The 15,250-nt window shown below is 39.8% G+C and overlaps 1 protein-coding gene and 1 long non-coding RNA gene across 5 annotated transcripts; both read left to right on the top strand.

Moving 5' to 3' along the window:
* The first annotated feature begins 1,834 nt into the window (after positions 1-1,834).
* LOC126596124 (uncharacterized) lies at positions 1,835-5,932 on the top strand. The gene is made up of 3 exons (XR_007613858.1): positions 1,835-1,937; positions 4,930-4,996; positions 5,862-5,932. It is a non-coding gene; the product is annotated as an uncharacterized LOC126596124 (long non-coding RNA).
* Positions 5,933-7,548: 1,616 nt separating this feature from the next.
* On the top strand, positions 7,549-14,175 carry LOC126596121 (uncharacterized). 4 transcript variants are annotated; one of them, XM_050262599.1, is made up of 11 exons: positions 7,549-7,948; positions 8,163-10,641; positions 10,728-10,832; positions 10,954-11,106; positions 11,476-11,639; positions 11,765-11,912; positions 12,030-12,152; positions 12,280-12,367; positions 13,187-13,384; positions 13,585-13,648; positions 13,744-14,175. In XM_050262599.1, the coding sequence occupies exons 2-9, from the start codon at positions 8,251-8,253 to the stop codon at positions 13,351-13,353; spliced, it is 3,339 nt and encodes a 1,112-aa protein (XP_050118556.1). In that variant the 5' UTR covers positions 7,549-7,948; positions 8,163-8,250; the 3' UTR covers positions 13,354-13,384; positions 13,585-13,648; positions 13,744-14,175. The 4 variants fall into 4 exon arrangements, with proteins under 4 accessions (XP_050118556.1, XP_050118557.1, XP_050118554.1 ...); XM_050262600.1 differs by having other exon boundaries at positions 13,564-13,648; XM_050262597.1 differs by having other exon boundaries at positions 13,187-13,648.
* The last annotated feature ends 1,075 nt before the right edge of the window (positions 14,176-15,250 follow it).

The raw sequence follows: 15,250 nt of genomic DNA, 5'->3' as shown, positions 1-15,250 counted from the left end.
TATCTAAAATTTTCTCGACGTCCGTGACGTCAAGTAGGTTAATGTGGTATATTCATATACCCAAATTGAGCATCGTATGAGAAGTTATTTTGAATTGTTGGTTATGTGTTTAAATTAACGTTTTTATAGTTGTTTCGCATATAGGTGACACCTATCCCGAGGACGAGCGCATCCAGGGACGTCACGGGGGTTACGACCCATCGATTTATCAGTGAGTGGGCAGTTTTGTTTTCTTATTACCTATATACTATTGTTTTTCCCAGAAAATGCGTTTATTTGAAAATTATGATTTAAATTGCCATGCATGCAATTGTTGAGATATTTGGGTTGATAATTGATGCATATATACGTAAATTGATGCGGTGGATGCACAGGTGAGTTTTTATATTATTCAGACGATGTATTTATGTGAATGGCATTGAAAGCTCATAAACTGCACCTTTGGTATTAGTGCTTATAGTATTCACCACACCGCACGCTCGCCTTAGATCCAAGTAGGTGGATGTCGTACAGACCACTAGAGGTGGTTCCGACATGCCAGTCATACAGACCATTAGAGGGGTTCCGACTGGTGGGTGACCTTAGATTATGCGCGCATATGATTGATGAGAGAAGCACTAGAGCGTATTATTTCACCATTTTAGTCGTACATTTTATGGGTAATGAAGGTCACGAGGGGGCAGAGAAATGGCTAGATCATTTTGAAAAGACATTTCAGGTGATGCAAAGTCAGGGGAACTTTCCGGCTGATAGGTGGGTTGAGACCACTACCTGGTTTTTAGGTCGAGAGCCAGCAGCTTGGTGGGAAAATCAGACTAGGTTCTTGTCACCTTAGACGGCTGCTGACTGGAAAGTATTCAAGGAGAACTTTATGAAGAGATTTGTCCCCCCAGAGTATATTGATCGCAAGAAACAGGAATTTACTCGATTGAAACAGAAGAATATGTCAGCTCATGAGTACTACAGAAAGTTTACTGATTTGTCTCGCTATGACCTTGATACAGCTGGTAATTAGGGAGAGATGCTTCGACATTTCAAGTTGGGATCTAAGAAAAAGTGGCGGACTTTTGCCAGTGCACTTCCCTGCGCCGATTATCATGAGTTTTTCGAGATTTTGGTTAGGATGGAGGACTCCGATAATCTCCCCAGTGACAGTGAGGATGACGAGGACAAGAATGATGGTCAGAAGAAGGATGATAAAGGTAAAGGTATCTCTATTCCGGGACCTCGCAAGACACATAATTTTAAGAAGAGTGGGGCAAGTTCGAGTTCTTCTAGTGGTGGATATAGTATTACTGGCCCGATGAGAGGTGGTGGAAGATTTTCTGGTGGGCCCAGATTTCAGAGGCAGAGGGATTCTGGTGCTGCTGGTGGTTCTGGCGCTCCGTGGTGCCGTCGTTGTAATTTTCGTCATCATGGTGAATGCAGGAGAGGTGGTGGTGCTTGTTATACTTGTGGGCAAATGGGACATCGGGCTTCTCACTATCCCCAGGGTCAGCAGAGACCTCAGCAGACCACTATGCCACCTCCAGCGCCGATTCAGCAGAGTTTTGGACCAGGCAGTTATGGCCAGTCGAGTCGTGGTGGTGCCTACCACTACCAGGGGGATGCTGCTCCGTATGCTTCCGGACCTTATCAGTATCCCCAAGAGCCTTATTCTCAGACAGGGTATTCTCAGGACTTTGGGGGTTATTCTTCTTATTCATCCATGCTAGCTGGAGGATCTTAGTGGCATCAGGGAGGTCAGCCCCGTCAGGGGGAAGTTGCTACTGGTGGTGCAGGATCATTTAGGCAGCCTAGTCAGTCAGGCCAGGGACGTACTCCCCAGGGGCGAGGTAATCAAGGCAGTAGAGGTCGTGGTGGACGACAGCAAGCTCAGGGGCGTGTTAATCACATCTCACTGCAAGAGGCTCAGAACCATCCAGACTTGATCATGGGTACGTTAAATGTTCTTGGTCATTTTGCTAGGGTTTTGATTGATTGTGGTGCTACGCATTATGTGATTTCTCATACGTTTGCTCAAATGACTCAACCTCACCCTTCACCTCTAGGATTTGATTTAGAGTTTGCCATGCCTAGAGGAGATAAATGTTATGTTGATAGTGTGTATCTTGGTTGTCCAGTGATGGTAAAGGGTGTAGTTATGCCAGTTGATCTTATTCCGTTAGATATTGTGGATTTTGATGTGATTCTAGAGGCTGATTGGTTGCATTATAATCGTGCCCATATTGATTGTTATGGGAAATCAGTTACTTTTTATCGCCCTGGACTACCCGAGGTTACTTTTGTGGGCGAAAGAGGTGGGGTGAGACATGGTGTTATCTCTGCCATAAGAGCAAGGAAATTATTATCGAAGGGTTGTCAGGGATATTTAGCACATGTGGTGTTAAATGATGTTGTTCCTACCAGTATATAAGAAGTTGGTGTGGTCAGGCATTATCCTAATGTATTTCCTGATGATTTGTCGGGGTTGCCGCCAGACAGAGATGTGGAATTCTCTATTGATTTGCTTCCAGGTATGGACCCTATATCTCTAACTCCTTATAGAATGGCTCCTGCTGAGTTGAGAGAATTAAAAATTCAGTTGCAAGAATTACTTGATAAAGGTTTCATTCAACCTAGTTCGTCACCTTGGGGAGCTCTAGTATTATTTGTGAAGAATAAAGATGGAACTCTGAGATTGTGTATTGATTATAGGCAATTAAACCGGGTAACGATTAAAAACCGTTATCCATTGCCTCGCATCGATGATTTGTTTGATCAGCTGAAAGGTGCGTGTGTATTCTCTAAGATTGATTTGAGATCTGGTTATTATCAGTTGAAGATTAAAGATGAAGATGTACGTAAGACGGCTTTCCGAACCCGTTACGGACATTATGAATTTCTGGTTATGCCATTTGGGTTAACCAATGCACCTGCAGCTTTCATGAGGTTGATGAACGAGGTATTCTAGCAATATCTTGATAAATTTGTTATTGTTTTTATTGATGATATTTTGGTATACTCTAAGTCTCAAGCAGATCATATCCGATATCTTAACATGGTATTAAAGAAATTGAGGGAACATCAGTTGTATGCCAAGTTCAGTAAATGTCAGTTTTGGTTTACTGAAGTGGCATTTTTGGGGCATGTTGTATCGACTCAAGGAATTCAGGTAGACCCTCAAAAGATAGCAGCAGTGGAGAATTGGGAACAACCTCGAACCGTCACTGAGGTACGGAGTTTTCTTGGTTTGGCAGGTTATTACCGACGGTTTGTTCAGGATTTTTCTATGATTGCTTTGCCGTTAACGAAGTTGACCAGGAAGGATGTTAAATTTGAGTGGGATGAGAATTGTGAGCGGAGTTTCCAACAATTGAAATATTGCCTCACTCATGCTCCGGTATTGGTACTTCCTGATGATAGCGGTAATTTTGAGATTTATAGTGATGCTTCCTTGAATGGTTTGGGATGTGTTTTGATGCAGCATAATAGAGTGATTGCCTATGCTTCTCGGCAGTTGAAAAATCATGAAAGGAACTATCCTACTCACGATCTTGAATTGGCAGCCATTGTCTTTGCCTTGAAGATTTGGAGGCATTATCTATATGGTGAGAAGTGTAAGATCTTCACTGATCACAAGAGTCTCCAGTATCTATTTACTCAGCATGATCTTAATCTTCGTCAGCGAAGATGGATGGAATTATTAAGTGATTATGACTGTACTATTGAGTATCATCCGGGTCATGCTAATGTGGTAGCTAATGCACTAAGTAGGAAACCTCAGGGTAGACTCAATGCTTTATATGCTTGTCGTGTTCCTCTTCTTGCTAAACTGAGGGCAACTGGAGTAAGGTTGGAGTTAGAAGATCGAATGAGAGAGATGTACCCAAGGTTGTTCTATGGGTATTAAGTGGTTTATTTGGTTATGGGAATTTCGGGGATGAAATTCTATAAGGAGGGGAGATTGTCACAGCCCGTCCCGAACTTTTAATGTCGGGGACGTAAAACGACGGATTTACCCTTAGCGGGTATTAAGGTATGTGTGTGACATTATTTGGTTTAACCTTATATTAGTTTTGGAGAAAAATAATTAAGAGGAGTTGGATTATAATTTTGGTTTTTGTTAATTTTGGTTAGGGATTTAGATGATGGATGGTGAGGATTGAATGTGAACCATCTAAACCCCTTACCCTCTTTCTTTCCCGTAACTCTCTCTCTTTCTTCCCTCACGACACTCTCTCTCTCTCACACCCATATCGTACAGCCACACCCAAAATCATTCAAAACTTCACGGATCGAAGCTATTGAGGTAAGATTCTTCATCCTTTCGTCGTCCTAAGTTGAATGGTACTAATTTTAGAGGGTGAAACCTTCGATATCACGTGAAACCTGAACCCTCATTTTTGGTCACTGTTCATGCACACGTGAAATGTTGTGTTTCAGGGAATTCTAAGCTTATAGTGAGCTTAGTGAGGTCCCAAGGAAGCTCGGAGTGCTTCGTTTGAAGGATTTGGACGTCGGGATCACGAGGTTTAATTTTGGCCGGTTTTGCTTGGATTTTTCCGGCGAGATTTAGTTGTTTTTGGAGCTTAAAAGTAGTGTATCGTGATTCTACATGTTTGGGGCTTCATTTTGGTATAAAATACGAAGAAAATGGTTGAGAAACGAAGGAGAACAAGGCATTTGAAGTTTGGCCGGAAACCGGCCGCCAGAAAAACCAGTCCGGCGAGCCAAGGTTAGGGATGATGCGCGTGTCCCCGTGCCTGTCCCGGCGCGTGGGGGCGCGTGCGGCCTCCAAAAATTTATCTAAAATTTTCTCGACGTCCGTGACGTCGAGTAGGTCGATGTGGTATATTCATATACCCAAATTGAGCATCGTATGAGAAGTTATTTCGAATTGTTGGTTATGTGTTTAAATTAACGTTTTTATAGTTGTTTCGCATATAGGTGACACCTATCCCGAGGACGAGCGCATCCAGGGACGTCACGGGGGTTACGACCCATCGACTTATCAGTGAGTGGGCAGTTTTGTTTTCGTATTACCTATATACTATTGTTTTTCCCAGAAAATGCGTTTATTTGAAAATTTTGATTTAAATTGCCATGCATGCAATTGTTGAGATATTTGGGTTGATAATTGATGCATATATACGTAAATTGACGCGGTGGATGCACAGGTGAGTTTTTATATTATTCAGACGATGTATTTATGTGAATGGCATTGAAAGCTCATAAACAGCACCTTTGGTATTAGTGCTTATAGTATTCACCACACCACACGCTCGCCTTGGATCCAAGTAGGTGGATGTCGTACAGACCACTAGAGGTGGTTCCGACATGCCAGTCGTACAGACCATTAGAGGGGTTCCGACTGGTGGGTGACCTTAGATTATGCGCGCAGATGATTGATGAGAGAAGCACTAGAGCGTATTATTTCACCATTTTAGTCGTACAGACTACTATACGTAGTTCCGACTTATGTGCAGTGTAGTGCCGTACAGGTCACAGTTGGTGACTCCGGCAGGGCCATACAGGTCACAGTTGGTGACTTCGGCAGGGCCATATAGATGGGATATTGAGCTATAGAATCAGCCGTAGAAGACCACTATAGGGTCTCCGGTTGATTTATTATTTCACCTGATTTATATTGATGCATTCTTATTATATTTTGGCATGACATGGCATATTCTTTCTGAGATGTTATATTGTTAGATGATGAGCTGAGTTTTGATGATATGTGTATATATATATGGTTATATTCTATTTTCTGGGAAAGTATACAGGTTTTACGGAGAGGGGTTAGAAATGTTTTAAATGAAATGTTTTGGAAAAATCTTTGGTTTTACTGACCCACTCACCTTTGTTTTGCGCCCCTCCAGGTTCTAGTTAGCAGTTGGTGGCTCTCGAGGTCTTTTTCGGCATTCTGACAGACGTACTGCATGTAGGACTCATCTGCGGGTGTTGTATTTTTATTTTGGTCCTACTTGACTGCACTTAAACCTATGCTCTGAATTTGTGTGTTTTACTTTATAACTCCCTTTTCATGCTAGTAGGTTGTTCTGCTAGTGATTGGTTTAAATTCCTTCATATTTCTGTTGTATCTTGCTTCCGTGTCGCACTTTTGGCTACGTCACGCTCACGTGACGGCCAGCACGCCTTGATCCTCTGGGTCGGGGTGTGTAAAAAAAAATCATAATTTGTGGGATTAAAAATATTAAAATATAAATTATATTATATGATTATAGAAATATTGTGTATCAAAAGTAAGAGTAAAATATTGTGTATCATTTTGTCTGCCTTATATAAATATTGTGTATCAAAAGTAAGAGTAAAATAGAAAAAATTGGGGATATGATTATCATTTTGAGAAAAGGTTGACAAGGCCTCTTCTGTTAATAATAGTATAGATAATAATGAGATTTTAAATAAAAAAATCATAATTTGTGGGATTAAAAATATTAAAATATAAATTATATTATTGTGTGTGTATATATATAAACGTGGGTACATTCATCAAAATTAACCAAAAAATTATTGTACCAAAACATGGGTACAGTCTTCAAAATCACACAAAAAAGGAAAAAAAGAAAAGAAAAAGATATTAGGCTTAATAATATTAGTAAATTTCTTCAATTAAACTTGACATGGATACATTCTCAAATTAAACAAAAAAAAAAAAAATATACCCATATAAGTTTAAAAATGGATTAGAAAAAAAATTGAATAGATTTTATATATATAAAAAAGGTATATTTTACATATAACAAATTGGTATATTTAAGAATGAGTACATTTTAAGATTAAGAATTTGAAAAAATTACATGAACGGGTACATATAAGATTAAAAAATTGAAAACATTTTTTAAAAAAGCTAATGGGTACAAACTTATTCTAATTTATTTATTTATTTTGGAAATGTTTTGAATTGAAAATTAGTTAGGAGTTTAATAGAGGTGAGAGTATTAAAATTCTAAATCAATTATTAATTTTTATTTTAAAAAAATTATGTAACTGACATGTAAATTCATTATTACATTAATGCTAGAGACTTGGATCAAAATCTAAAAACTAATAAGGTGTCAGTCAATGAACATTAGTAACTAGGGACCGAATACTAATTTTTCATTTAATTAATTAAAAAAAGATTAAAATAAGCAAAAAAATATGGACCTAATCAAATTATCACTCAAAATTCATTTAGGGACACAAAGATTTCCTTTAAATCCTTAAATAAGTACTCAAAAATGGTGGTGGGAGTCCCGAAATAGGGATTTCTATTGGTGATGCTCTTAAATAATAATTCAATCATTAACAAGCACATCATTTGATTTGTAAATTTAATTTAAAACGTCTTAAATTCGAATTTTCAAAATAATGGGTTTGCAACTAATATATTCTTAAAATAAATATATCGTTAACTCAAAAGAAAAAAAAACCGGAACAAAGGAATTGAAAAATACTTTTTTGTTTATGATGTGAAAGGGAAAAATCTCACGTGATGGAAGGCTGAGAAGGAAGAAGGCATATCCCAAAATTCCTGAGGAGATAAATAAGATGCTAGCAGAGAACGCGAATAGCAGGTAGTGCCACGTGGCATACTACCTGGCAATCAGGCATCGAATCTTGGAATCACGCGACCCAAGGCCAAGCGAACCAAGCCACCACTCCACGCCTATGGCGGTCCTTCCTCTTCCCCTTCCCCTTCCCCTTCCCCTTCATCTCCTCCCCTTTCCTCCCCATCGTCATCGCCTTCTCCTCCGTCCTCCTCACCCAATTCGCACATAGAATTTCACTCTCACTTTCCCACGCCTCCGCAACTCTCTTTGCTCTTCTGCTCCATCGCCGCCGGCTCGCAACTCAAGGCATAGAGGGCTGAAGACGCGTCTGTCTGCAACCCAAACCCAAGGGTTCCATTTTGCGATTGGGTTTTGGCATCTGGATTTTGCCCGGTTTCCCCATTTTCCAGGTACCTATTTGATTATTCTTTGATTTGGTTATTTGGGTTGTGTTGAATTCGGATCTAAATTCGACAAAGTTTGCAACTTTTGAGGTTTACGTTGTGTTATTTTGATTGGTTGTTGGCTGAAATTCGGTTCTTTTGATTTGGTTTTGGTGAAATTGTTTCAATCGTCGTTGGGATTGGTGTTCGGGGATATTATGGTTCTCTGTGGTTTTGATAGAGTTGTCATAAATGGAGGATCTTAGTGGAGTTGATGAACATGCTTGTGATTGTCGGCTCGAAGGAAATTATATGGTGTGATCAATACTATGTGTAACAAAGGAATTGCCTGCTTGAGCGACTCAGACTCCGACTCCGAAAACCCAATTGATCATCAGGCTGTGTACTTGATGGATAGCCCTTCGGCTACCCCGCACTTTGGTTCTAATTCCACCGCTGCTTCGTCCCCCAATTCGAATGAGGAAAACCCGCGTGTTAAGTTTCTGTGTAGTTTTTCGGGGAGTATATTGCCCCGCCCACAAGATGGGAAGCTCCGTTATGTGGGAGGAGAGACGCGTATTGTGAGTGTTCCACGAGATATCAAGTTTGATGAGTTGATTAACAAGATGAGGGAGCTTTATGAAGGTGCAGCAGTGCTCAAGTATCAGCAACCCGATGAGGACCTTGATGCTCTTGTCTCAGTTGTGAACGATGATGATGTGACTAACATGATGGAAGAGTATGATAAGTTGGGATCTGGCGATGGTTTCACTAGGCTCAGGATTTTTTTGTTTTCGCATCCCGACCAAGACAGCTCATCGCACTATGAGGGTGATGAAAGGGATAATGAGAGGAGGTATGTCGATGCTCTCAATAATTTAAATGATAGCTCCGAATTTAGGAAGCAATATCCCGAGTCCCCTCTTACTAATCCGGTTGATGACCTCCATATAGCAGAACAATTTTTTAGTCCAATGAGTCTTGAGGGTGGCCTTCACAGTCAGAGAAATTGTGATATATCCATGGCTCAATACAACTTGCATCAGCTCAAGATACCTCATGCAGGATCGGGGCAACATCATCAACCAATTAGTCAGAGGTATAATGAAATGGAAGCTCCTTGGAGTCCTGCATACTATTCTCCCAGGCACCATGCGCACCTTGATCCAAGACCAATGGCTGAGTTTCCTTCCTCTCCTTCCTCTGCACGGTACTGTATGCCATTTCCAGATGTACCCGATAAATGTTTAGATAGAATGCCTGAAGAATATGCACGACAGCCATTGAATCACCAGCCTCCATATGAACACCAACCACAGTATTCTGAGAATGTTGTATGGCTTCCAAGTGGAGCAATAGGTGGTGAAAGGTCAGGATTTCCAGGTAACATTTTTCATGGAAACAATGCCGTCGAAGGAAACAGTATTTGTGAACACTGCCAGATGACTTTCCAGAGAAACCAACCACATTTTGAGCAACCAATCGCGGCAAATGGATTTCAGCATGTTGCTAATCCAAGCGGCAAGTGTACGCCAAATAGAGAGACTTTCGTGATGAATCCAGATGCAAAGTTGCACCATGAAATATATGTAAGTGAACAGAATACTGGTCCTCATCATTTTAGTGAGACTCCAAATCATGAAAGAGGCTGGACTCCACATCTTCATTTGAATTGCCGGACTGAGGAAGCACGACCACATGCTTCTGGAGCTGGGAAATTGAATGATCCTTACATTGTAGATGGTCACATAAATTTGCCTCTTGGTCCTAATACTGTGGATGACCATCACGTCACTTCCAATTATGTTCATCACCCAGCTGGACCTGAAATGGGAAATGAAGTGTTTCATGAACGATCTGTGGCTGCTCCACCCCATGTACACATTGCTCCTGTAGAAGAGTATGGTGTTCGTTATGGAAATTTTCCTTATCCCTATGGAGGAGATAATATTTATCGGGGGTCTCATGGACATGCACCTGGACCGGCAGTATGGAGAAATGTTCAGAGCCCAATGCATGCTGCGCCCCCTTACGAAGCATCCATTTCTGCTCCACAAGTGAATGGTTCTGTTAATGTGGGATATCTCAGACGTGAAGATAGTCCAGTGTTTTCCATTGGATTAGACAATCAAAATATTTGGGTTGACACCTCGCAGGAAATGTTAGGTTTGGAAGGAAAAGCTGTTCCTCCGGACTATTCTTATGGGCACGCTGTGAAGTTGAACTCAAACCCACTCTGTCAAGAAAATCATCAAGCATATCCTCCAGACCGCGTTCAACCTACACCTGATATGATAAATTGTGCTATTCCTTTGGACCCCAACTCCGTTGTAAGGTTTGAGGAAAAGAGTTCACCTGGAGTAAATGAGGTGAATCTTGTGGACAACATGGAGAACCCTGAAACAGAGGTTATAAATCCAAACAATCATTGTGATAAAAATGGTGGTGTGGTATCTCTTGAGTCAATAAATTCGAATTTTGCTAAGCTTGCAGAAGAAAGTGGTAATGTTGGCAAAACAAGTGACGAGGATCAGTCTACTTGTGAACTTTCGAAGCTTTCTGTTAACAATTTGAGTTTCATACCGGAATTGATTGCTTCTGTTAAAAAAGCTGCTCTAGAGGGGGCTGAGGAGGTGAAAACCAATGCTGAAGAAAGTACCGACCCTGAGAAGAGTAGTTCAATAGACAAAGAAGCAGCTGCAAAAAATTTGGAACAACCGGTGAGAACTATATGAAATGCTATAAATGAGATTAGATTATGTGTATTATTTTTTTTTTGTCTTCTTAATGTGGTGTTGTTTTGTAGAACACTCCTGGAGACAGGGAATTGGATTCTGATAGTGATAATCTAAACAATTCCAAAATTGAGCCAACAAGGGCCGAGGCAGAAGCTATTGCCAAGGGATTGCAGGTTTCTTTTCGCAGTCATCTTTGTGTCATTGTTAAATCCTACATTCATATTTCCTATACTATGTTTCTTGGTCTTTCATGCGGTTTTCTTTTACCTGTATGATTGTAAATTTTTTTGACAGACAATAAGGAATGATGATCTAGAGGAGATCCGAGAATTAGGTTCTGGGACTTACGGGGCTGTGTTTCATGGGAAGTGGAAGGGGTCTGATGTAGCAATAAAGAGAATAAAGTCCAGTTGTTTTGCCGGGAGACCATCAGAAAGAGAACGTTTGGTAACAACCGAGCAATCTTCCTTTCTAGAATATTACAGTTTCTTATAACCTATTATATAGCACCTTCTTGTTTGTCCCATTTGTGCTGCCCAACGTATTGTTTGTTCTGGCATTTTATGTGATCTTGTTTCTTGCAAATTTCTGCTATGGAAGTAGTGACTGTGCGCTAGCTGATGCTGTAATTAGACCATTCATTTAATATAATTCACGTTTTGGAGATTTAGTCTGTAATATTATTATGTTTACTTTTTGAACTGAAGTAATTGAAATGATGTTGTCGAGAGGAAGACTTATTCTTCCTGAAATGGTATGTTCTTCATATTTTCATCTATGGGTGTGGTACTGACTTTTTCTTTCTTGTCTTCTCAGATTGCGGATTTCTGGAAGGAGGCTTTAATACTGAGTTCATTGCATCACCCAAATGTTGTTTCAATGTATGGTATTGTGCGAGATGGCCCTGATGGATCTTTAGCAACTGTGACCGAATTCATGGTTAATGGTTCTTTGAAACAGTTTTTGCAGAAAAAAGACCGGTAATTAGTTAGTTGTCTGGGAAGGAATATTTCTAATTTGCACTATTGTTTTCTTCTCAGTTTCTATTTTAGGGCTCTCTTATTCTTTGCTAGTATGTGATGAATCTATTTATGCCATTGATCAGAACAATTGATCGTCGTAAAAGATTGATCATAGCTATGGATGCTGCATTTGGGATGGAGTATCTGCATGGAAAAAATATTGTGCATTTTGATTTAAAGTGTGAAAATCTATTAGTAAATATGAGAGATCCACAACGGCCTGTATGCAAGGTTGGATGATTTAAATATCAAATTCTGTTACGTCCTTTCCATTCTTACTTTCCAGCTCACTTTATCTTAGTGTGCTTTCTTTTTGGGACTCATATTGATGTGTGTACGTTTCTTTAGATTGGTGATTTGGGATTATCCAAAGTAAAACAACAGACTTTAGTGTCTGGAGGTGTTCGTGGAACTTTGCCCTGGATGGCACCTGAGCTTCTTAGCGGGAAAAGTAACATGGTAACAGAGAAGGTAATAGTGAATTTAGCCTTGGAACATATATTGAAGTTTATGTCTCTCGTGAGTGATAACTCTTTTAGAAGTATCACTAGTTTCTCAGCCTTAAACTCTCAGTCTCGTGTTATTTTCAATTTTGTAGATTGATGTTTACTCATTTGGAATTGTTATGTGGGAACTGCTTACGGGAGATGAGCCATATAGAGATATGCATTGTGCTTCTATAATTGGTAAGAACCAATATTTTGTAGGCATATATTCCTTCCATTTTTGTTCAAAATGTTATCTCTGGGTCATTCTCATTATTGATTTAGTAATACAACACCAATCTCTGCGAATGTTCTTGTAATCGCGGATGTGTACATTATGTATTTGATGCGAGATTATATGCAATCGCATTTCAATTCCATTTGTCTTCTAGCTGAAATTGTCTGGTTCTGTCATGTAAAATCCATGTAAGATCTAACTTCACTTTATATATACTTGTGCTGGACAATTGACAAAACAAAGTTGCTTGCTGTCTGTTTTCTTTTCAGTCGTTGCTTATGTGCTGGACTATTTTCTTACGTTTGGCAATTATAACATATTTTCTGCTGATTTGACACTTTAACCTTACTTGTCAACTATCTGCTTTGCAATTCGAATTGTAAATTTCATGTTTTGTTCGAATTGTCCACTGTATTTTTCTCATCGTTTTGATTCTCTTAGGAATTGGTAACTTGTAGATATTTGCTAGGAAGAAAAAGAAAGTATCCTTTTCCTTTTGTATTAGTAATTTTGCATTATTCGGCAACAGTCACCTTTCATTGGAAGTACCGGTGCTGTCTTATCCCTGTGTCAGTCCATGACTGAGCACCTACGGCAGTCATCTCTTACACATACCTGTTGGGTTGGCATGCTTGGATTTTACATGAATTGTTTGCATGCTTTTTAACGAGCCCATTTTCTAGGTATTAAATGCCCATACAACATCCACAATTGAATGATACCAGTCAAGGATACTACAGTATAGTTCTGATCTGCAATCTGTTCTTTTGTTTTGCTTGCAGGAGGTATAGTGAACAACACTCTGCGTCCTCAAATTCCCCCGTGGTGCGATCCAGAATGGAAGTCTTTGATGGAAAGTTGTTGGGCTCCTGAGCCTTCACAGAGGCCATCATTTTCTGAAATCTCTCAGAAGCTAAGGAATATGGCTGCTGCAATGAATGTGAAATAATTCGTCTGGATGCAGTTGATTCACTTGCATTGTATGTTAGCCACAACTTAGCCGAAGAGTAAAATAAATTTTAAGCATAGATTTTGCAGTTTAAGGCCAGCACTGGTTTCCAAATTATATTAAGGCTAATAGTGTATTATTATTATGCCTTGGTTCATATTTAAGCAACCTAATATATACTGCCTTGAAATGGTAATTTTCTTTGAGAAGTGCTGGATATGCGCTTTGCAGTGGCTTTTACCCGGAAAAGGCTTTCATCATACACGGAGCGGAGCCATGATGGCACGATCAAAATGTGAGTCCATCTATTTACTTATTTTTTTCATCTTGTATACTTTTACTCTTGTCACTCTCCGTAGTAATGCAGTTACTTATGGCTCTTTGGTACAGGTTGAAGTTATTTTGGTTGAGATCAGAATGGTGGTACTGCTATCAAAGCTGAACCAAGGTCGCTTCCGAAGGATGTGTATAGACATTACCATGTTTTACACAGTTGAACCGCTCTTGTTATTCGTTTTCGGGGCCTCTGCTTAGTATGCAAGATTGATATTACAGCTAGGGACATCTGTTTATATGTCCGACTTTTGCTTTGGCTCTACGAATGTAAAAAGCATATGATTATCTGTGAGAACCTCTTTACAGTGTTAAGTCTTACCTTAGTATTTATTCTACGTAGAAATAAAACACAGATGTACAAAATTACTTGGATATTGATCGGATTTGTACCCGGTACAGCGACGGGAATCTAAGTTGATCGGAAAATGTTTGGAACTCATTGTGAAATTCTGATGGAAAATATGAATAAACTTGGGCGTTCTATTCTTTTGTTTACGTTTCTTTTATTACTGTTGGCAAAGTCAATTGCAAATCGTCAGCATGGATGAGTCATATGCTTTTCCAAGTGGATCGTCTACAGCTTATCACATCAGTGGTTCAACTCGTAAGCTTTGGACCATGTTACTTTGTACTTTCAATTGGGGCATTTGGTTCCTTCGTAATCAGGCTCGTTTCAAGGGTTGTCGGGCTTACTTGGAGTATGCTTTAGTTTATGGATCATTTTTCGGGAATCGTCTTCAATGTTCATGTGTTTCTAGACGGCGCAACCTTCTTCTTTGCCTAATTTTTGCGTTGCTAGGTATTTCGCCGCTCTTGGCTTCGGCCCCTTCTTTTATTCCTGTTCACTGGCATCCTCGGCAGTTGGGGTGGATTAATGTGAATATAGATGGTTCTTGTTCTAATGGGCGTGCGGGTTTTGGAGGGATTTTCCGTACCAATGGGGGCCAAGTCCTTAGAGCTTTTGCTGCTTGTTCTAAATTTGTGAGTTCGGTGGTAGTGGAAATTTTAGCTTTTATTGAGGCAGTTCGTGTGGAGTGGGTTGATGACTGGAAACACTAGGATTGAAACTGATTCCACTTTGGTTCTGCATTAGCTCCGACCACAATTCCATGGTTTTTGTTGATTGATTGGAATTATTGTACACATAACGGAGTTGGTACACGAAATTAATTTCTGCTTGTAAACCTATTGGATTGTAGCTAACTGCTGCTAATTGCCAAGAATTTACTGGGCGCATAATGTATTTCGAATTTGAAAAGGTGACAAACATTTACTAGGCGAGTAACGCCACTGCGACACTATCTTGATTGCAAAAGAGTCATCATAGGTGTTATCATTGTGTTTGGTACTTGCTATACATCTTTGCAATTCACCACCAAGTTTCCCGACAGATATTTAAGCCTCCAATCTAAGTTCTGAAAGATATCTACAAGACTACAACCTTTACCGCGCAATGCAAAACATGCATACATAAATTTTTGTAGGAGATAAACTAAGAGAGCATACATACATACACTGTCCCTACCAATTACCAATAGCCACCCAAGTTTGGTTCATGAGT

This window comes from Malus sylvestris, chromosome 13 (genome assembly GCF_916048215.2).
Source record: "Malus sylvestris chromosome 13, drMalSylv7.2, whole genome shotgun sequence".
In the NCBI taxonomy this organism is placed as follows: Eukaryota; Viridiplantae; Streptophyta; class Magnoliopsida; order Rosales; family Rosaceae; genus Malus; species Malus sylvestris.
Note: the sequence above shows the minus strand (reverse complement) of the source record. Positions and strands in the feature narration are given on the sequence as shown.